The 24,370-nt window shown below is 43.0% G+C and overlaps 1 protein-coding gene across 3 annotated transcripts in view; it reads right to left on the bottom strand.

The window, feature by feature from the left end:
- The window catches only part of LOC126542991 (mitochondrial outer membrane protein SLC25A46-like), a 50,962-nt gene that overhangs the window by 14,116 nt on the left and 12,476 nt on the right, over window positions 1-24,370 (bottom strand). For 2 of the 3 annotated variants that reach the window (XM_055077538.2, XM_050190131.3), the window contains exons 7-8: window positions 23,160-23,496; window positions 14,155-14,261 (exon numbers count right to left, since the gene is read on the bottom strand). In XM_055077538.2, coding sequence (XP_054933513.1) covers window positions 14,155-14,261; window positions 23,160-23,496 — 444 coding nt within the window. Of the gene's footprint in view, window positions 1-7; window positions 10,920-14,154; window positions 14,262-23,159; window positions 23,497-24,370 lie in introns of those variants that run through there. The other variant, XM_055077539.2, reaches the window with a different exon arrangement.

Below are 24,370 nucleotides of genomic sequence, written 5' to 3'. Positions count from 1 at the left end.
CTGCGCAAAAGTGATACAATGTTAAAGGACGTGACGCTAGCAATGAAACAGACTTCTGGCCATTTACTAAAGCAGCCAATTAGCGTGATTGCAAAATGTGCAACTGCAGGTGCATGAGCGAATGGCTCGACTATATCAATGCCCATTTTCTTCCACGGCCCTGAAAGGAATTCTACTGGTTGCAAGGAGGGCACTAATGGTTGCGCCGACAGCACAAGACTGAATCAGCTGTTCTACTTGTCTATCCATTCCTGGACACCAGTACTTCCACCGCAATCATTGTTTCATCCTTAAAATACCGAGGTGCGACTCGTGGGCTGCTTCCAGGAGGCGTCCTGTTAACGCTACGGGAACAACAAATCGCTCACAACGAAGAAGCCCTGCTGCGACAAACAGCTCCTGTCGAACATTATGAAAAGGGACTGCACCAGGAGGCAGATCCCTACTTGACGGCCATGAAACGATGCATATTACATCATCAGACCCTTTTGGCTCCAGGTTTGCTGCGTATGTAACTTGAGGCAGTCTTGACAGTGCATCAGCCACAATGATTTCAGTGCCCTTCTTAAATTATATTGTGTAGATATAATCAAGCAGCCGCGCATGCCATGTTGCAATTCTTAAGGGTTTGCAACCCAATCCCTTAGTGGTCAAAAGTCACCAGGGCCTGGTGGTCTCTGCGCAAGGTAAATGGACGGCTCCATAAGTACACATGCCAATGTTCACAGGCCCATACACACGCTAAAGCTTCAAGATTGCCAGTCAAGTACTTCTTTCCCTTTTCTGTCAGCCTGCTGGAAGCAAAGGCAACAGAAAACAAGTCTTGACCATGCCACTGCTGTAGTACTGCTCAGAAACCGACTGCGGAGGCACCAGTTGTAATGATTGTCTCCAGGGCAGGATCAAACAGCTGCAAGCCCCTGCCCGATAAGAAATGCTGCATTTCTTCAAAACAACTTTGACACACTTATAATCCCACTTGAACTCCGAGTTCTTTCACAGCAACTCATGGAGGGGCTCGATCAACTCGGCGTATCATGAACTGAACTTAACGTAGTAGACCGTTATTCTAATGAAGGAGCATAACATGGCCTTGTCCTTCGGCGCAGATGCCTTCTCCATTTCATCAATGTTGCTTTGCAATGGCCGCACACCCGTATCACTCACGATATGGCCGAGGAATGAAAGTTCAGTCACACTGAACTTACACTTGCAAATTCCCTTCGGCCTGTTCTTGCTGATGTAGCCCAAAACTTCCTAGAGGTTTTCTTTATGTTCGTCAGGCTGATTACCAAGAACGATTATGTCATCAATGTAGCAGAAGGTGTTTCTGCAAGTGTGCAAAATAGTAGTAATAATTTTTTGGAAAGCCGACGGTGCTGAAGTGAGACCGAAACAAACACATTTGAATTGGTACAGTCCTTGGTATGCAATAAACGCTGTTAAATCTCGGCTTTTTTGGCACCAGGCAACTTGGTGATAGGCTGCAGCTAAATCCAGTCTCAAAAAGTACCTTGTGCCATGCAGCTTATTGAAAAGCTCTTCTGTGTGACGCAGCGGGAACTTCTCGACGACAATCACCTTATTAGGTTCGCATAATCAACGCACAAGCGTATTAAGCTGCCTTTCGCACAACAACAAACAGCAACACCTACTCCAATTATCGATCTATTCAATAATAGCTTTGCATTCAAGACGCTTCAGTTCCTCAAATACCTGGTCACTCACAGACAATGGCAATCGTCGCAATTCCGCAACAACCGGAGGTATGCCTCACGAACTCAGACCATACAAATGAAGTCTTCAGCTAGACCCAGCTTCCCATTGAACAAATGTGCAAAATCAGGGTAAAACGTCAATTCGCAGATGCAGGGCAATGATGCCGTCCAGCCCCAGGATGTCTGTTCCTTCAGGTACGACATGAAAGTGCATGTCTGCCTGGTGGTCGCGGAAAACCACAGGAGCAACGAAACGTCCCTGTATGCTGATGCGGTTGTGTAAAAAAATGGGAGAGTAGCCGAAGATGACTGCAATGGCGTAGACAGCTTGAGCTTCTTGTGTAGTTGCAGACAGAATTGAGACTGCAGAACTAGCGCCCACCAGCAGCGAAATAGTTATAGCGTGTACTTGCACGTTGACGTGTACTCCTGTTGTATGCCGTCGGCCAAGGTGGACAACTGTCACGACTTGAATTCCCTCTTCGTCCGTGACTTCTCGAATAGCCAAAGGTTGCCTGTCCTCTAATTTAGTTCTGCACATACGCTCGAAATGACCGAGTTTACCACACTTGTTGCACGTCCTCATTCTGTCTCTGCACACTGAAGAACTTGCTATGTGCCTCGAAGAGCCGCAGCGAAAACAAACTCTAGAGGAGGGTGGTGGCTGGTGTGGCACCGCTCTAAAGGCTGCCAAACGTTCCAGTGTCATAGCTGATGATGCATGGCGGTCTACTGCAGGCGGCAACGTCAGAGTAGAACCCCCTAGCAGTGGTCACTCCCGTAGCTGGCAGTGGGTCATCTTTTCCACGAGTTCATCTCGAATCAACTCGTCTACCTGCGTACCGAAGTCGCATGTAACAGACAACCCATGAAGGCTTGTGAAGAATGAATCCATCGATTCCCCCAGCAGCTGAGCTCGCTGGCGGAACCATGGTCGCTTGACAACGACATTAGTTGTAGCAACGAAGTAAGCTTCAAGATTTGCCATGGCAAAGTCAAATTCATTGAGTCTGCTCATGACCGTGTCTTGCTCTTTTCTTGTCGAAACTGACACCTCTGCTTCCGGCCATGCGTAGAAAATATGCTACCCTTCCACACCCAAACAGTACAAGAGCGTTTTGCGGCGAGCAGTTGGGTGGGCATTGTTCCGTGAGGCCGGCAGATAATTTTCAAGGAGCCTATGCCACTGCTTCCACGGCATGGCTGGCTTTCCTGCCGCTGGTAGGAATTCTGCTGGCTGAAGCAGGCTCATCTATTTTTTTTTTTATTCAGTGCTCTCTGGCTGACCTTGAGACTGAGGTTGCCATGGTAGTGCCACGCTTGCTTAGATCCGCATCAATTGATACTAAACGCTTAGCATACCTGTCACTAGTTTGCTCTATACTGGATTATGGAATAGTATATTGGTTTCCCTTCCGTAAACAGTATACAGAAAAATTGGAGAGCGTACAAAGGAAGGCGATTAGATTTATTTTTAATAAGTATCGCCGTCTTGACTTCCCCACTGAACTATTAAGGCAAGCTGAACTTCCCACTATACAAAATCGAGATTGACTACTTCGTCTTAAGTTTCTTTTCCTTCTTGGTAGTATGGCAGTATGAAAATCAATGCGAGTGACTACTTACTACAGACAGATAGACATAGTTCTCAAACAAAACACACCAAGCACTTAACAGAATACAGATTTCACAACGACATATTCAGGTACTCCTTTTTTCCACATGCAATCCGTGAATGGAACATGTTACCTGACGACGTTGTGACCTGCACATCACTCGAAACTTTTATCGCCAAGTTATCAAACAATGCTCTGTAGCTCTGATCTGCACATACTAGGTGAGCTGCGTTGTACAATGGCATTCTGATTCACTTCTCAGTGTCTTGTATTCTGCCCTGATATAAATACCTGCTGAATCTTGTCTCTTGCGCATTGCACATCAGATATATTTACATTTTCTTTGTTCTTCTTCTGTGCGCTAAACCTTCCAACATGGCATTTACTACTATTGTTCCCCGCTCCTTTTATAGAATTTGTATAATGAATATAGAGTGCATATGTACTGCCTTGTTCACCCAAACTTATTAATGTCCGCGCCTACTTGATCTGTGTTCTCTTGAATATGTATTCTGCTGCTTTCCTGCAACAGCCTCAAATGTGAGGATAGCAGTATGTTCAAATAAATAAAATAAAATAAATAAGTAGCCTTCTGTGTCGCGAAATAAACCACCAGTTGGAAGTTAGCGCTCACTCTGTTTTCCGTTCCTTTTCATTACCCCTTCCACCTTCCTTTTTGCTCTTCCTGAGCAGCGCTACAAGCCTAAAAAAGCTCATCTTCAAATTTATTCAAGTCATCCTGTTGACCCTTGTCGCCATCTATTATACCTACGACTGGCACAGGCGAGCAGGCTTCAGCCCAAGTTAGCACAACAACGTCAGCCAAACGAAACTTTCTTTATTCGATGAGTCGCAAGAATATATATAACCAAGGGTCACCTGTGGCACCCTCCAGTATTATGTAACAGAACTACAACAGTATGCTTCACTTCACAATTCAGTGCGCCAGTGCCACAAATGGCCACTTCAGTTTCCACCTGCATGCTACGAACTGCCGTCTCTCCATCTGCTACGCCGGCATTGCATAAAAGTGCGTGTGTGCAATGGCGACAGGTGTGATAAAACGAATAGGTTTCAAGAGTAGTATTTTTTAGGGCCTCAAACGAAGAGAAAGGACATAAATTATACTGAAGCCATCATGTTTTCAACGTGACAGAAGAAAGTGCGGACGTGCGACTGAATGTTTTGAAAGGGCGATGTGTGCCACAGGCCAATGTAAACCTGGAGGCACACGCAGTCACCATCAAGGTTAGTTGCATTCTTATTTTTCCTGCTTATTACTGAGTAAACGATGACACTTGCGTCCGACATGTGGTGTAAAGTGATCTTAAATGTATCTGACAACTGAGTGCGATAGGTGCAAGCAAAACGTACGATCTCCAAACGGTGCTGCAATTAATGATGCCGCAGCAGTTGTGCGTAGCTTTCTGTGCTGTAGCTTAGCTGTTTGTGAAAGTTGCTCCGGCGGCTTGAGTGCTTGAGTAATAGAGGTGAAGCATGCTGTTTCTGATTTTCTGTTTCGGTCTCGGCCTGGCCCCACGAAGCGTCGTCTGTAGCTGCTAAACGGACTCGACATGCATCTGGCTGTGTAGCAACTGAAACCCTAACATTACGCCAATATTTCTTAGCACACGGTTACTATAACGTTAGGTGCCAGCTTTGCACATGGTATCTAAGCCATCACGTAGCGCAACACAAGCGTGGCGCGTCTTCACTTTTATGTGCAGAGCTGTCAAGGGACCAAAGCAGTAGTGGTGGAGTAAATGCTAAAATTCACGCAGTTCCTGATGCATTGTGCCATGCTTCCGGGGCTCTTTCCTTACTGTTCGCCTTTATGAACTGTGCAGTCTGCTGATACCTAGCATGTAGCGTATCTTTTTACTGAAGTGCACCCAACTGACTGATACCTCTTTTTATGTACCTGTCAATTTGTCAGTTTGCACTAGGGTACCCATATGTAGTCATTGATCTATGCGTAAAAACATGCATGCAGTTTTGTGGTAGGTCAATGGAAGAACAGGAGTGTACGAGGGGAAGCTGGATCTGCTGATGGTTTTCCGCCTAGAAAATGTAGACTGCAGACTCGTGACCACTTTGCCGGCTGCCATTCGGTTCTGTCTTGACTGTAAAAATATTAACCTGTATGGAGAGTAAATTCACAGCGAACTAGGGATAGCATGCAGTTTGTAGATGTCCACGATCACTTACTTCACACAGCGTACACTGCGAATTCAGCGTTCCCGCTTGTCTCTGAAGTATGGTCGCGCCGGAAAACTGAAAAACTTAGTTCTGAGTGGGCAGTTCCTGTAGCTATTAGCACAGTTTACGACGCAGAAATTCATACGCGACATTGCAAAGCTCCACTGACAACCTGACACGGCTCAACTCATGGGCCTGCTGCTTCACTAAGCATACAAGATGCGTTTACTTGCTTCCGCACTGCGGCGCCACCGGTTCATTGCACTGACTCTATGGGTACTGTGGCGGTGTCATGAAGGCATCCAGAAAATCAGTCGCTGACTGTAGTTGTCTTTCTGGAGACGGCATTAACATCACCAGATCCCTCACTCAGCACCAAACCACAACTTTGGCAGACGACACCGATGAAGCGGTGCTGCATGGTTAGGCCTAGCTGGCAGGTGTGGTTGGAGGCAAGTCATCATGGGAAATTCGCCATTAAAAATTTTGTACCAGCAGACTATATCAGCGATCGGGCGTGAGATCACATCCACTGGGTTAGACTGACAGCCTTGTATGTGTTGAGGAGTTTGGGTCCACGGGTGATCAGCCGGCACGTACAGCAAACCCTTACCGAGTGTATGTGTGCATTTACTGGATGTTATAGTGTAAGCTTGCCTAGCAGCGGCGACGGCGTACGGACTGGACCTAACTAGCTTCCTGCAATTTTTCAGGTTTGAGGCTTGTGCTTCTCAAGTGAGCGGCAAGTTACCAAGACCGTGCTGCTGCCTGCTCGAGGATCGGGCATTTATCATCAACGCATCGCAATCTTGCCTTCTGCACGATGACTTCACCGTGACTGAATCGACGCACCTGCCATCTATGCAAGTTTAAAGCAATCAGCGGACTGTTATCGCTTCCTCTGGGGGCGGTGTATTCGCCGGAAGATTTTGGTCATTCTGGCAGCAGCGGCGACTGCGTACGGACTGGACCTAACTAGCTTCCTGCAATTTTTCAGGTTGGTTGAAATCTTTCTTATAAAGCTTCCTAGATACAACACTGACAGTCTCGTCGCTGCTGCTGCCACGGGTGTCCACTTTAATGTCGTAGAATTTTCTTCGGTGTGCTGTTTTAGCTGTTCGTTTTCGCCATTCGGCGATGTCGGCAACTCAGCAGGGTGCCCTAGGGGATGTTGCAAAGGCTCTGGAAAAGCAACCTAGCACTATCAAAGAAGTTGTCAAGGTACTCACTGAGCTCGTAGTCAAGCTAGATGCATTCGCCACAGAAATAAAAAAAAGATGTAGCCAAGGTTGATGCTTCAAGTACTGAAACCCACACTGAACTTGGTGACATTCGTAGCTCCATTGGGTTTATGAATGATGGTTTTGAAGAATTTAAGAGGGATATTGAACGTTACAGGGAGGAACTTGCTGAAATGAAGGCTGAAGCTGCGGAATGTCGCGCGGCGAACGAAGAGTTGAAGGAGGAGCTTAAACAGGCAAGGAAGGAGATAATAGGGTTGAAACAATATAGTAGAAGCATGAACCTTGAAATTCAGAGACTTCCGGTAGCAGCTAATGAGGACCTAGGCAAGGCTGTTGCGGACATTGCAAAATGTCTGGGCACAAGTGTTACTGACGGTGACACTGACGTAGTTTATTGTGTGCCTTCGAAAGATAAGAAGAAACCTAATGTTGTGGTAAAGTTCGTCTCAAGAACTGCTCGTGAAAAGTTGCTGTCAGCTGCTCGGAAGAAAACTCTGAAAGCAGATAGACTGGGATTTGACACAAGCGACCTTGTGTACATAAATGAGCATTTGTGTGTCGAGAACAAGATGCTGCTGGGTAAAGCTCGAAAGCTCAAAAAGGAGAAATATTGGAAATACATGTGGGTATCACAAGGAAAGATTTTAATGCGCAAAAGTGAGAACTCTTCAATCCTGCATGTTACCTGTGAGGCTGATCTGGCGAAGGTCGCTTAAGTGTTTTTCTTATCAGCACATGGACTACCAAAATAGAATGTTACTTGACAAGTATAACAACTGGAAACATAACTATGACTTCTCTTGTTTGTGTTCTTCGGTATAAATATTTTGACACTTTGACATTTAAAACAGCTATTTACTGCTTCGTGATCTTAACCCTTGTTTCTGCCAGCGATACTAGACTAACCAATAATGAGGTTTGTAAATACTTGTGTGATGGCTGTACTAAGACAGTCTGTAGTGCCTTCTTCCTCGACATAAATTTTACATTTACTGACTTTTATGCCGTGCCCTGTAAAGTGTACAACTTGTGCACAGACATGGTGAAAAAAATTGTTTCTGTGCCATGCTATAAGTATGCCCATTGCAGTTTACATTGGCATTTCTTTTTCAAAGCTTCGTTCTTTAAAATCTTTTGGCTTCTTCGTATGGCCATCGTTAATAGACTGCAACATACCGCTTCTCCGAGATCATGGCATCAATGAACGCTTCAAGTTATGATTTCTTGACACCTCACGAGCTGAGCGCACGTTATCAGACAAAAAGCGGTAATATTTCATTTCTGCATCTGAATGCTCGATCAGCGCGAAACAAAAGCGATGATATATGTGCCTTTCTTTCCAGCTTTAGCTTTACGTTTGACGTTGTCATGATCTCCGAGACATGGTACAAAAGCCACTCTGCTGCTCTTAATCTGCCTGAATACTCCACATTTTTCCTTAACCGGAGCTCTAAGAGTGGTGGGGGAGTTGCGATGCTGTCGAAAACGTTTTTGAAATGCGAATTACTTGACAATTTCTGTGTTGTAACCGATGACTACGAGGTGCTTACCCTAAAATCTAATTCCTTGCTTTTTACTGTCACCTACCGCCCACCCAGGGAAAGCAGTAACAAATATATCCATTTTATGGACGAGTACTTCAGCTGGGTAAATGACCATAAATACACACTCATATTAGGTGGGGACTTGAACATAACCTTGCTTGAAAAGTCAACACTTCAACAAGAGTTCTATACTATACTAGAGACCAACGCATTTTTCAATATCATAAATCAACCGACACGCATTACACCCGAAATATCAATGTTACTAGACACCTTCATTACTAATGCATGTGATGAATTGTCAATATCCAGTGCACTGGCAGCTGATCTTAGTGATCACCTACCAATTTATTTAATTACAAATCTCACAGTTCCCCCTAACAAACCTGCAACAAGGTTTGCTATGCGTGTTCAAGACATAAACCAGACTACTTTACAGACGTTTTATGATAAACTGTCGCAAGTAAACTGGAGCATCGTCTATGAGGAAACCAATGTTGATGAAGCTTATGGTACTTTTATTTCCACTTACAAGCAGCTGTATTGTGAGTCTTTTCCATACAAAACAAGAGTTCGAGCTTCGAAGGCGCGTAAGCCGTGGATAACTAAGGAATGCCTAAAGGCTGTACGAATTAAGAACATACTTTTTAAGCGCTTTCTAAAAACAAAAGATATTGACGATTTGAAGAAGTTTAAGGCTGCGAGAAATAAAGCTAACAGTATTAATCGGCAAGCCAAAAGAAACTATATGAGTACCAATTTAACGAGGAAGTAATAAAGCACTCCAATATTGTTTGGGGGAGGCTCAATAATTTGCTAAACTTAAAAGAGAAGACTGTAGTAGATGAAATAGTCACACATGGCACTCACTTGTCCGGTTCTCAACTAGCAGATGCTTTCAATAATTTCTTCGTGTCCGTTGCAGACGGCACGCAGCCCAACCAATACCTCAACAGCATGAGTCAAAAGGTTAGCAAAACCGAGTTTTTAACCCCTGTTACAACTAACGAAGTTCTGTCAGTCCTACAGTCGCTGAAAAATAGTAAAAGTAAAGACATTGACGACCTCCAAATATTGCCAGCGAAGTACACATCACACATACTTGCACCGATATTAGAATACATAATAAACTTGGCATTTTCCTTAGGAACGTTCCCGAAAAAGCTACAGGTTGCCAAAATTATTGTAATTTTTAAAGGAGGAGACGAAAATAATTTCTCAAACTACCGACCTATATCGATCTTGCCAGTTTTTTCGAAATGTTTTGAAAAGCTTTTACTAGTGCGCATTACAAGCGTTATTAACAAACACAAAGTCATATCAGCTTCCCAGTTTGGTTTTGTCACAGGAAAATCAACAGAAACAGCATTATTAACCATGAAGGAAATTATATTAGAGTCATTTGAAGAAAAAGAACTAATTCTCAGGGTTTTCATGGATTTTTCGAAAGCATTCGACTCCATAAATCACAAGATATTATTCCTTAAACTTGAGCACTATGGATTTCGCGGCACATTTCTTCAGCTTTTAATGACGTATTTAGAGCACCGCCAGCAACAAGTTGTAATTAACAATTCTTCATCGCACTTTAGATCCATTCATTCTGGCGTGCCGCAAGGCAGTATTCTTGGACCTACACTCTTTAACATCTATATTAACGACATTGTGAACATTGACAACAGCGCTAAATGTATAATGTATGCAGATGATGTCAGCATATTTTTTAGGGCTAAAACACTTAATGACTTGGCATTAAACGCTAATGAAACTCTGCACAAATTGGTCGAATGGAGTACTGAATCTTTATTGAAAATTAATGCTACCAAAACTAAAGCTGTACTTTTTAGACCTAAAACAGGGTGTCTACCAAGTTGACATTTCCAAATTCCCTGAGTTTTCCAGGTTTTCCCTGAGTGCCGTTGCACAATTCCCTGAGTGATGCAGAACTATGTTTTATGTCAAGACGGGCTGAAACCATATCGCCTGATGCTGTGACTCTCTAGTAAGCACATGAAAAAAATAAAAAAGCGACTTAATCCAATTTGAATACTAAGGAGTAGTGTTTATGTTATTCAAAAAGAGAATAGAAGACAGGGGTTAGTAAAATGCACAGCAAATAAAGTGTCTTCGAAAAAATTGCAAATGAAGTCGGACATTCACAAATATACGAATAAAAAGGAGATGCACATAGAAGCAAATATATTCGAATATGAGCTATTTCTATCAACTGATAGCAAGCTCAGTGGTATGAGGCCCGAACCCTGTCACAATTGAGATTCTCTCTCAACTGCTCGTAAGTCAACCTCAACTGTCCTGACATACTCTCAGCCCGCGCATGACGCCTGAGTGTTGTGTTTCACTGCTTTAAAGAGTTTATTTTGGTTTGGATGCGGGACACCTGCATCTCGGCATCAGCCAAAATTTTGTTTTTTGAGCTCAAACTTCTTCAAAACGGCGGCAGCAAGCTTCCTTTCCCGTTTATTCCTCAATGCATACATCATTTCTGTTCTTGTCCTCCTTCGGCCACTCGTTCACAACCAAGGACCATTTGAAGCATCTTGGCCAGTTGCACAGTCCACGACCGATTCTTAGAACTCCCTAGGGGTAGGGAAAACGTTCGAAAAATCGGCCAGTTGGAAAAAAATAAATGCGTGTTATTTACTGCCCTTAGGGGCTCAAACCGCGACAGGCACGTTCGAAAACGCTCTGAAGCCCTATCGGTACACATATTAGGCATATCGGCGCTCGTACTGTGACAGGAAATACAGGGTGCGCGCGTGTATAATTAAGGAATGCATATTGTGTTCCGTGGCAATATCCCCTTCCCACGCTTGTTATGCTTCACTGCAATACTTATGCGTATGCTTCACCATGTAACATTTCTGTACAAAGGCGAAGCTGACTTTCGGGAACCGGCATTATGCAACGCACCGTGTTTTCTAAGTTCCTAAGCCAATCACGAGGACCATAAATTCGGAGTCCGTGCCATTGCTGACAGCAGCTAATTCTTTCAATAAAAAACTCGGCATCCAACGGCAAGAAGCTTCAGCGCGAACGTCGAAGCAGCTAGGCCTAGCGTTGCCGCAGTGGTGGCAACGGCTGCCAGCGGATCTACGTGCGAGAGTGCCGGTTCGAGGTGGCGAAGTAATCAAAACAGCAGCGGTGGTACCTTTGATTATTGTCGTTTCGGACCCGAGGTCACGGCAAAACGTCCGGAAAATCGGACGGCGAAGAGTTCTTGCGTCCGAAATTTCACACGTTCTGATACGTTGACTATGGGTTACGTGGCGGTGCCGCGAAGCCGTCCAAATTATCGGGAATCCGGAAACTCGGTCGTTGACTGCACACTGGCAACTCCTCCAGCCGACGACAGCGCGTCAAAGACGATTCATTACGATTCCTGTCTGATGCACGAGCCAGCATTACCGCGACTTTCGACCCTTTCAATAAAATTGGCGCTAATTTTCCCTGATAGAGGCCCAAATTCCCTGAGTTTTCCCTGACTTTTTCCAGACTACTCAAAATCCCTGAGAATTCCCGGTTTTCCCGGTTTTCCCGGTTGGTAGACACCCTGTAAAAACAAACCACTAGAACATTTACCTACACTAACGCTTAGTTTTCAAAGCATTGAAATAGCGGAGTCAGTAAAGTGCCTAGGTGTGACACTCATGGGACATACACATCGACAGTCTGGTTAAAAAACTTGCAAAATGCACAGGCATGTTATACAGAGTCCGCCCTCTACTACCTCTGAGTGTTAGACTTTTAGTTTATAATGCACTGTTTTTATCTAACCTTTCATATTGTCATCTGGTGTGGGGTACAACAACATGGTCAAATACATATAGGTTACAGAAAATACAGAAAAAGGTCATTCGTATCATTGTGAATGCCCCGTTTACTGCTCACACTCAACCTCTTTACGCATCATCAAAAGTAACACCAATTAATGACCTATATAATTTATTGCTAAGTAAACGATATGAAAGAAAACCAAAATCGTGACGCATTCTTTGATGACACAGCTAACTTACGGCCCAAAGCTAATTACTACCCAACACGTAACAACGACGTCTGGTATGTGCCATCCTTTCGTACTAATTACGGTCTTCAAATGCTCCGACATATAATTCCAACTCTTCTTAATCGGCGCAATGAGCACTGAGGACCTAACGATACGGTTTTCTTTTTGCTTTTTGTTTTTACTGCAAGGTTGCGCCTCCTTTCTCCCTTTTTCTTTTCTTATTGTTATTCTTCGCTTTGCATTCTTTAGTGTTTCTGAGCTTTTCGTGTTAATTCTGCCGCCTTCATTTATTTGTTATTGCAAGAGGATGTTCACTAATTTTTATTGAATATGATGTTTACCTATGCACTGTAGTCTTTTTTTTTTTTTTATTGTTCTGTCCGTGTTCTGTTGTTGCCGGTTTTTATGTACCGGGGTGCGCCCCTCTGTCAAGCCAGTCATAGGCTTTTTGGGTGCACCCCTAACATCCCTGATGTTGAAATAAAGGTATCTGTATTTGTAAAGCCAATAAAAAACTCCTAACTAATTTTGAGCAGCTTGGCCAAAACTAACAATGTCGTGGACTCAACGCCACATGAGCGGTATTTATGTTTCACGACTACCTGCGACGCACGTCGGGCTGCGCAATGGCTGAAAACAAAATGTACCTACGGCCTCGATCGGCTGTCATGAAATAACAATTTTTATTTCAGTGTAGCACAACACTGAGCAAGAATCTAAATGAATATTATGCTGCGCTGGCACTCCAAAAAACAATGAAATCGGCTTTACCACCACATCAATTTTTTTTTTTTTTTCTGGATTGCCGATTATTTATAGACATTTTCTCAAGTTCGAAAAATTTGTCAGCGACCATAAATGTGTTTATAGTCAGCTGTCAGTGGTTACATTATTTTGCGTAAGTATGAATGCCGTTTGTGGCTTTGGTGAGTATAGCCATAAGCCAGCCTCATGCAAGGCCTGCATCCAGTAAAAAAATCTGAAAGAAAAGAAAAAGAATGTGCAGGCCTTACACAAGTAAATACGATAATGTTCCGAAGCAGCTTGTGGTCCACAAGAGATGATGCAGTCTGAGGGCCTCTGGCTTAATTCTGACTACCTGGCGTTCATTTAACCTGCACCAAAATCATGATGCACATATGCTTTGGCATTTTGCTCCACTGGAATGTCACCAGTAATCAAGCCTGCAACCTTGTGCTTGGCAGCAGTATACCCTTGGCTGCCATGGCAGGTAAAGAAATTAAGCATTTCATGTGCAACAGTTTAACATGGTCACATACACACTAGGCTTTTTCATCTCATGGCTAAACCATAACGTCAGCAAAAAAGAAAAAAAAAGAAAGAAAGAAAGCTTACGAGGCCCATTCTGCGTTGCATCAAACAACCTGCTATTTGTGCCACTTCACTCGGTGCGTATTGTTCATCTACTACAACCACAGTAGCAGCTTCTAAGCCAATGTGCATGGAGTCAGATTGAGAATTCAGCTGTACGGCAGCACAGAAATCACTGGCCTGATTGCAAGTGCAGAGGCCTCCAGAGACACCTACACCTGCAAAACAGAGCAGCGCCTGTGGATCCCAAGCATCTTTGTGTGTGCTTTCGCTGTGTACGTATTGGGCCTCTACTTATGGCAAATTCGATGACTCCACCCACATGACTGCACAGGTGTGATGGTGCAGAATGTCAAGCTGGTTGCTCTACCCAGGCATATCAGATTGGTGATTCAAAAGCCTCAAAATAATTTATTGTTTGGTCTTTTAGAGACACCAATAACTTGAAATGAGAAAGTGGAAGCAACTGCTGCTCACCTGTGGAGAACAGTTTCAAAAGGGAAGAGCAGCACATCTGCCACAAGTGAACCAATGAGTGATGCTACCATTTCTTGGAGAAATGAGGCACCTTCTGAGGGTAGTTCCTGCAACCACAAAAGTTTTGGCATGATAATTGTGTGTACACTGCTCAAGCATTCGTAAAAAATAGACCCAATGTTGCTGACTTAACAGAAATGCACAACAGTAATGAACAGCTTATGAGAGCTGCAAAAGCTCTGGGCTCACATAATTCGAGGTCTGTTGCTTCTACTTTGCCCAACAGCATAACCCAGATGTGGCCACCAATTAGAGTCAACCAATTGCTCTATTTATTCATGCATGTGCACCAAAAGTATGTTTAGTGTAAAGGTAAGGGTAAGTCACATTTACTTAGTAAATTTTACAGTTAATATCAAAGATAAATAAAAGAAGCAGCCTTTTGAAGGGCCATGTAGGCACTTCAGCAAATGTTCAGCTCCACAGCATTGTTGAATCGAAAAATAATTTGGACCACTAGTCCCAGTACAAAATTCGTCAAATGCAGAACTTCTGAAGTCACTGCAAATTTGTGAAGTATAATTTATTTTTTTCACTTGCAGCAACAAAGAGACTGTAGTATCATCTAGCGTGCCCATGAAAAATCAGCCACATGTGCAGTCTCTCGTAAACTTCTAGTGCTCTCCATTTGCAGAGGGCTCAATTAAGAGGAAGCTTTAGCTCGGGCCCAACTCCGATACCGCGTATTCCACTACATGTAAAATGCAGAAACGCTTTTATGAGATAACCACAGGGCCGATTTTGATGAAATTTGTTGCTTTTGAAAGAGAAAGTTAAATTCTAGTGACTGTTGCAAGCAGAATTTTGATTTAGGACCTGAATCATCTTAAATAAATTTTTAAAAATTCAAAAGTTCGAAAAAGTAAAAGAATGAAGTTTACAAATCCGTAGCTCTGCACCAGAAACATATTGCAGGTTTGTAAACTGCATCCATGAGAGCATCGAAAGTGGATGAATGTGATATATGTCAATTGACATCTTGCGTGAATTTCTCACATTGTTCACAAGGGCTTTACAAAAGTTGGACTCGAATGGTTGGGGTTGGGCATGAAATAGATGGTAGCTGGCCCATGCCATCGTCCAACTTATCCACGCTGAGGACGTTGTTGAAGGGAGAGACTTGTTCTCATCGAGAACAAGGAATTTGGGATTTATTTAGAATACCTACATGAGAACGTTACAGTTCATCAGTCTAACATGACTGAAAGAGAAAGCACACTCAGCAGCCACGACACGGCTGCTTATAAACATTCTGTCCTCCCTAGATCCCTAGCTGAAGGAAAACGGCCGTTTGACCAAACGGAGCGTCCAAAGTCATTGTAGCCGACCCGCCTTTGAGGGGGAGGGTTCACACACTTCCGCACAAGTTGAACTGACCGCACTAAGGTGAGTGGGTTCTCGCAGACACGGTGCTGCCCCCAGCAGGCGCCTCTTGATCCTAGAGTCGACTCTGCAGACAGTAGCCGCCGCGTCTGTCCATTGACTGACGACTTCTAAGCGGCGTGATACAGCACCACAAAATTTCTTCCAGCAGCTCCCCTGCTCCAAACAGACCGTGCCGGGGACAGCGTACACACTAACCATACGTGCTCCGCCGCCGCAGCCACGGTGGCGCCGATGTCCTGTCGACTCTGATAATTTTAAAGTAGCGACACTCTCCTCCTCACGGCGCTTTCCTCCTCGATTCTCCTTAACCGCCGGCTGCGCACAGCGCGCTTTTCCTCCTGGGCTCCCGCGGACGGGCCGCAGGATTCTATGGAGGCGTGTTATTTTGGGCCAGTTGCGCGCCCTAGTGGGGTTGAAAATTTTGATAAATGCTAATAACAGCATCGATAATGCTGGAGGCAACGTTTATGAGGAGGATGGTTTTTTTCTTAAAGCCGTATGAACGGGTATACCAATGTAAGGGGAGCTTTGAGGCGAGTTCTATACTCCAGACAATTTTTCTGCCCCATGATCAGATACGTTACTTCGTGCGTCTCATCTAGTATTGCATGTGACACAACCCTTTGTGTGTGGCTTATTAAGCGAAAGCCTTAGACCTCTGTTTCAAGGTCCCGTTGTGAGCTACAGAAAATATCACGTGACCGAAGGAAGGCGGGAAGCGAACTAAAGCATGTGCAGCTGCGTTAAGAGATGATTCATGATTAGCAAAGTAATGATTGATTAGTGATTGGATTAAGATGAATTCGGGTGTATTAGGGAGGATTAAGGCGGATTAAAGTCGAAGGTGCATTAAAGTGGATTAAGGTGCATAAAGGAGGACTAGGTTGGATTAAGGTTGATGAAGGTGAATTAGGGTGGGTGAAGGTGCATTAAGGACGATTATAGTGGATTAGGGTGGATTAAAGTGCATGGAGAAGGAGAAGGCTGGATTAAGAAGGATTAAGGAGGATTATGGTGGGCTAGGGTGAATTAAATTGAATGAAGGAGGATTAGGGTGGATTGAGGGATTGACTAAGGTAGATGAATGTGGATTTGGGTGGATTAAGATGAATTAAGGACGATTATCGTGGATTATGGTGGACTCAATTGAATTAGGAGGCATTAGGGTTGATTAAGGAGGATTACAGTGCATTAAGGAGGGTTAGAGTAGATTAAGGTCGATGAAGGTGGATTAGGGTGCATTAAGGAGTACTTTTGTGGATTATGGATTATGAAGGAAGGAGTATTAAGGTCGATGAGTGCGGATTCGGTGCATTAATGTGCATTAGGAGGATTATGGTAGACTAATCGGTCTTAATACTCAATGAACCCTAATTCACCTTAGTCCACCATAACCCACCTTACTGCTCCTTCATCCACCTTAATTCAGCTTAATACTCCCAATCCACCTTAATACAACCTAATCAACCTACATCGCCCCTAATACACCTTAGCCTACCCTATACGGTCTTAATCCTCCTTTATCAACCCTAATCCATCATAATCCTCCTCCATCCACCTTAATCCTTATTCATGCACATTAATCCAACTTAATCCTGTTTAATCTACCTTAATACACCCTAATCCACCTCTATCATACCTGATCCAGCTCCATGGTCCCTAATCCACCTTAATCCATCCTAATCGGTCTTAATACTCCTTTATCAACCCTAATTCACCTTAATCCATATTAATCGACCTTAATCTTCCTTTATCCTCCCTAATCCTTGTTAATGCACCTTAATCGGTCTTAATACCCTTTCATCAACCCTTCACCCTAATCCACCATAATCCTCCTCCACCCACCTTAATATTTGTTCATGCATCTCAATCCTTCTTAATGCACTCTAATCCACCCTAATCTTGTTTAATACACTCTTATCAACCTTAATCCTCCCTAATCCACCTTATATCAATCACTAATGATTCATTAACTAACTTGGGTAATCATTCTCTTATACAGGGGTGGACATGCTTTGGGTCACCTCTGGCCTTTCTTGGGTCACGTGATACTTCCAGTTTACAACGCGACCTTGGAACAGAGATCTAAAGGCTTTCGCCTCAAAACTTAAAAAAAAAGCTCGATGTTGACTAGCTAACGCTCATCACCTGCAATACCACGGGTATAATTGCCCCCTAATTTTTTCAGGGCGCCAAGCAGAATCTATAATGCTGCACTTCCGACTAAATAACAACAGTTAGCGACTTGCGAGGTGATGGAGCCGTCCCAGAATATTCAGCATACTGAGGACAACCGCAACAAAAACGCTGGTGAGCAGGCCGGAAGAATGAAAAAAAAAATGCAGCATTACGGGCTGCTTTGCTATGATATATAAGAAAGACGCCTCAGCTCTATACTATGGTATCAGCCATTTTCAGGGCTTTTTCATTAAAACCTACGAGAAGAAAGTGCGTGGGCACATAATACTGAGCACAAGTTGTCGTCCTTGTAGTTTATTTTCTCACATATGCTGAGGCCACTTTCCCCATCATGTGGTAGTACTATCAAATTTACTGCCTTATACAAAAACTTGATTTTTAAAGGCCCTGAAATGGTTTCGATAAATTTTGTAGACAGGTAGGGCGCAGCTACAGTAAATAATTCGTGCTAAAATTTAAGTGAAGCATCTCATATTAAGAGAGCTACAGACAATTAATTACAAGTTACCCTCCTCGTTAGCCATGTTCTTTTTCCTCAACTCGTTCGCTGCGTCATGATGTGACGTCGTGTCGTCTACTTCAAGTTGTGTTGGAGCCTGCGCGCGAACACTCTCCAACAGCTCCGCTAGCCGCTCGGCTGTACATCCCCCGCACGAGCTATACGAACAGCATGAGTTAGCGAGCATTCTGTCGCAGAACCTTCCTGGTTACAAGTGCGTAAGCCTTAGTAGGGATATAAAAAGGGGTGGTGATATAGCAATTTTTATAAAGGAGAGTGTACAGTATGAAGTGCTGAGTGACCTGACTAGATGCGATCAAGTTATTGAAAGCCTGTTTGTCAAATTGTCGAACGTCACTGTTGGCGCGATCTACAGACCGCCCGCAGGCAAATCGATGGAATTTATCGACTTCATCGACAATGCTCTTCGCACTTTACAGACTGTAACAAAATAATTTATGCTTCTTGGTGATGTCAATATAGACACCATATCAGATAGTCCTTGTGCAAGAGACTTTCATGACATACTAAATTCCTATGCCTGTTCTAATCTGATATGACTGCCAACCAGGGTCACAGTAGATACTGCCACGTGTCTTGATGTGTGTGTCACCAACATAGATGATGCAAATGTTACGGCTGGTGTTCTCAGATATGACATCAGCGATCATTTGCCAGTGTTCTGCTTGGGCTTTCCTTCCAAGAAAAATTATGTTTTTCCTCAAGAAAAAATTTTGTATCGAGCAATAACTGATGAAACCTTGATGACGTTTCATAACTATATAGCAGAAGAAAACTGGGATGATGTGTTCAAGCAACACAACGCCACACTGGCTTACCAGGACTTTTTGATGAAATTTCAGCATTGCTACGATTTGGCCTTTCCACTCCAAGAAAGTGCCCAGAAAAGTAAACGGATTAGAAAACCATGGGTTGCTAGTGAGCTGTACAGAAGAATAAAAGAGAAAAACCGAAAATTTCAACAGTTTCTTAAAACCCGAGACCCATGCGTACTGAATGAATTCAAACAACTGAGAAACAAATTGAACTCGGATCTAAAATACGCAAAGTCCAGTTATTTCCAAACTAAATTCGAGGACGTTCAAAATGACAGCAAAAAGACATGGGAGCTATTAAACAACATATTAGCAAGAAATCAAGCTGACTGTGGTGTGAAGGAAATCTGCATTGACAATGTGCTAACTGGGAACAATTTAGTAGAAGCAATGAATCGGCATTTCGTTAATGTAGGTGTTTATTCAGGACGGCATGGCACTTCCAGTGACTGCGTACATATAAATAGCTTGATGGAGTCAATCATGCTTGCCCCTACAACGTCTCATGAAATTGAAACAATAGGAAATCTAAAAAACCAAGTCGCTTGTGGTGACGACAGGATAAAAGTTTGGCCTATTAAGCATGTGGTATGCTTGATACGCCCTATATTATCGCATATAATAAATCAGATGCTTTTTAGCGGAGATTTTCCAGATGATTTGAAGATCGCAAAAGTTACACCTGTCTACAAAGGCAGTGGTGAGACCAACATTAATAATTGCAGGCCCATTTCAGTTCTGACAGTGTTTTCAAAGGTACTTGAATACGTCATCAATCACAGGCTAAGCGTTTTCTTTAATAAACAACGAGTAATAATAGAAGCTCAGTACAGCTTTCAAGCAAACAAATCAGCAGAGATTGCTCTCGTTGACACAAAGGATAAGATAATTGAAAATATAGAAAAAAAAATTGCTCACTCTTGGCTTATTTATAGATTTCAGCAAAGCCTTCGACACTGTTCAACATAATATTTTGTTAAGAAAATTAGAGAAATATGGTATTAGAGGAGTGGCAATAAAACTAATCCGGACTTATCTAGAGAAACATTATCAATATGTACGCGTTAACAATTGGTCCTCCAGCAAACTCGAAGTACAACAGGGCGTTCCCCAGGGCTCTATTCTGGGATCCCTACTCTTTCTTAACTATACAAATGATATTATAGCAACACATGGATCCCCACAATTAATAATGTATGCAGACGATACTAACGTTCTTTTCACCGGAGAAACCATGCAATGTTTAGAGACATCTGTTAATGACTACTTATTACAGTTATCTGCATGGCTTCAAAGAAATCGCTTGAGTCTAAATATAAGTAAAAAAAATGTACGTCATTTTTAAGCCAATTAATAAACATGACTGCTACCCGGTTAACATTAGATTTGAAGGACGCTTGCTGGCTCAGGTTACTGAACAAAGTTTTTAGGTGTCTGGTTTAACCACAACCTCTCATGGAATACTCACGTTATTCAACTAAAATCAAGCCTTTCTCGCACCATTGGGTGCACTTACAAAGTACAACATCTAATACCCAAACGTTTAAAGCAGGCACTATACTATGCACTGGTTTACTCTAGAATGGGCTATGGAATCTTGACTTGGGGAACAACAACAGCTACTAACTACTACACACTTAATGTATTACAAAAGCAAATTTTGCGCATACTAGAAAATTTTAAAGGCAACAAGCAGCTATTGAGAACACAGCCACTATTTACCAAATATAACATGTTGAAGGCTGACCAGGTGTACTACTTTAAGCTATTGCAATGGATCAATAAATACAAGTTACATATTTCTGCAGTGCCCAGCTCAAATTCATACAGTACATGAAACCCAAAACGAAAAATGCTGCAAGTTAGAACCAACTATGGAAGGCAAGCATTATCTTTTCAAATAACCAATGCTCTAAACAGAAGAGATATGCAAGTAGACTAATAAAGGTGCACATACATTTAAGAAATACTGTAGGAAGTTTCTTGTGAACAGTGACATTATGTTTTCATTACGGTAAATTACCTCAAAAAGTGCGCTTTGTTCTCCGTTGCCACGCTCCTCTCAGCTACTGCAATTTTGATACACGGCTGTGAAATTGTGCTTGGTTTCTGTGTCTTGGTTTTTGCGATGAGTGCCATGGATATGAATTATGTTGTTGAACGTGCTGACTGATAACTGAATTGCTGTGTTCTGTATTTACGCTGCAGACATTATGTTGCGTATGTAAAGATTTTGTACCAATTATTCGCTGACTTTATATTCGAGCAGTGACTAGTCCCTCTTTTTAATATTGCCCACTTTCTGAACCTATGATGTCTGTCTGACTGAACTTTGTTGATGTATTTTGTCTGTGTATATTGTGCAAGGGGGCCGGGGCCCTTGTCAGGTGCTCTGTCGCCTTTAGCCTTGGCCCCCTCTTAGACTGTGTCTGAGGAAACAATAAAGAAAGAAAGAAAGAAAGAAATATTATATATGCAATATTTTCTTTTAAAGAAGAATTAGCTTTCCATAGTTGATGTGCTTGTTCCCCATACAAGGGTTAAGCAGCTAATTCTGAAATAAAAGAGCGAACTAACATTTGTTTTAGCCATACAGGTATTAGTTTGTGTGTTCTATATATGCTGCCTGTAATTCGAGATAGATCACTTGCCAGATTATTAATGTGTTTTTCAAGAGAAGTCATCTCGAAATCGTACACCTAAAAATTTCTGTTCACTGACCTGTTCCAATAAGCAGCCTTCACATGTTAAGCTAATAAGCACTGCAATTTTTTGTGCCAGCTGGTTCAAAAATAATAAATTTAGTCTTGTTTTGTATTCAAGCTGACGCCGCTCATGCGTAACCATTTTGACAGTTCCTGAAGGTACAAATATGGTAATGCTACTTGTAATTCCAACATTAGCACTATTTTCTAAACACCACATTTTCACTCTGCTAACAAAGACATTGGTATCATCTGTGTACATCACTATATCAGGGCAATCGGGTATTTTTGTTATATCATTAACATGAGTTAGAAACCGCAAAGGCTCTAAGACAGAGCCTTACAGTGCTCTCTAATTTATCATCAACTTATTCGACAATAAAGAATTAATAGAGAGATATTGGTAGCAATTTAATAAATAAGTGCTGCACAGTTTTAGAGCCACTCCTTGTACACCATACATTTCTAGCTTCTCGAGTAAAATAGTGCATTGAACAGTATCGAATACCATATTTAAGTCTAGAAATAAATCAATGCATGGGAGACTTGCACCCCAACAAAGGCACTGTTCAGGCTACTACGACTGCAGTATCCTGATCCTCACTTCCTGGCAAATAAAACCAAAGATGATCAGAGCATATAATGTGAAGATGAATTAATATGGGTTAAATTAATCAGTCACCACTGCAGTGAACAGGTTAAATATGCAACGAGTACATATACTGTGGCTTATCAACAAGACTGTCATTTTCTTATAGCTCCCCAAATACAGCAACCTGTGTAATTCAAAAAAATTTTTAAGGTTTTGCACTTGCCACTGCTTTATTGTTGCTTAATATTTGCAACAAGATTGCACTTTCTGGTTCTCATCATTCAATAGGTCTGTTCAATTCAACCGCAATACACTGCACATTGTTTACCACTTCACGTTGCACTGCATCACAGCCCTCGATTGCAGTGGGTGTAGGCGAGGTGCTGCTATGGTTCGGGAAGCTCTGCAGCTGCTGGCGAAGTGTTGCCGAAAGGTAATGGAATCAATCAGATTCTCTGCAGCAGCTTGTTTTTCCAATGTCAAGATGCACTTTCCTACAATGGCGGTTATCCACTTTTTGCAGTGGAACAAGGAAAGCTACAAAGCCAAGTTGCCTAGAGTTTTACTGAACAATGCGAATTTAAAAATTGTGATCTTGTAACATATAAATAAAAACAAAGCAGCAATAAGTGAGAAATCTTTTTTTCTAATGTTACCAGAAGAAAAACACAGCTCATTGTATGTGTGCCCATTAGCATGTTGCTGAAAAAAAAAAAAACGTGGCTCACCAGAGCATCACCCATGGGGCCGTGCACAATGCCAGCCTGCTGCCGGAGCAGCAGAACCTGTTGGTGCTGCCTGTGCCGGTGCATGCGCAGCAGCTGCAGCGCAGCCCATCGCACCATAGTAGTAAGGAGGTAGTGGGCGAGGCCATGTGCCACTGATGCCCCCAGGAGGCGCCACAGGGGCAGCATGCGACCACGCTTGGGTCCTCCTCGTGGCAGCAAGCGCATCAGACCCTCACGCAAGCAGTCGAACAAGCCTGGTCGTTCGCTGGCCGCCTCGCACTGAACCACCTCCACCAGACTAGCACAGCTGAAGGGCGTCGCCACAGCCACAGCCACACTGTTGTACAGCAGGTAGACACGGGACATTCCAGACAGAAGGCAGAGAGAGGCAAACACACTTGCTCCATCCGTCTACTTGGCTTGAAGGGAAGCCAATCCCTAGTGTACAATCAGCTGACCTGATCAGTGGCAAGCATACATCATTCTTATACGATATAGAAGTACTCATGTAGTCCTTGAAATATAAATGAACACAGCACATAATACTTTACCACCATCTTCCCATCACCAGTGGACCACCAAGACTTTTATAAATTGTAGGGTTTAACGTCCCAAAACTTCACAGTGGATAATGACGTACACTGTAGTGAACGGCTTCAGATTAATTTTGATTATCGTGGGTTTCTTAATGTGCTCCTAATTCTAAGTATATAAGTATTGTCACATTTTCCCCCGTTAAAAGACATTGCATAGAAAGTTTTGTAAACAGATGTTAAAAATTAAATTCTGGGGTTGTACATGCCACAACCACAACATGATCATGAGGAACGCCGTAGTGGGAGAATCCAGATTCATTTTGATCACCTGGGCTTCTTTAACATGCACGTTAAATGGGCATTTTTGCATTTTTCCCCTGCCAAAATTTGAACCCATGCCCTCGGGTTTAGCAGCACAGTGCCAAAGCCACTATGCAACCACAGCAGGCATTGGTGTAGCCATGGGGGCGTTGGAACCCTTCCGTCTCCTCCTCCACAGAACAGAAAGTTTCAGGAGGTGGGCTTAGAAAGAGCAACATGGATGAAAGGGTAAGCTTGAATGCGACAGCAAGTCAAGAGTTACTGACGGTGAGAAGGGAGGGGGGCATTGCCATGGAGCCGATCCCCTCTCCCATGCACATGGACAAAACGAATTTGCCGTCGCCCCAAAAACAA

Source organism: Dermacentor andersoni, chromosome 2 (genome assembly GCF_023375885.2).
Source record: "Dermacentor andersoni chromosome 2, qqDerAnde1_hic_scaffold, whole genome shotgun sequence".
NCBI classification, from domain to species: domain Eukaryota; kingdom Metazoa; phylum Arthropoda; class Arachnida; order Ixodida; family Ixodidae; genus Dermacentor; species Dermacentor andersoni.
This window is presented reverse-complemented; position numbering and strand designations above follow the sequence as displayed.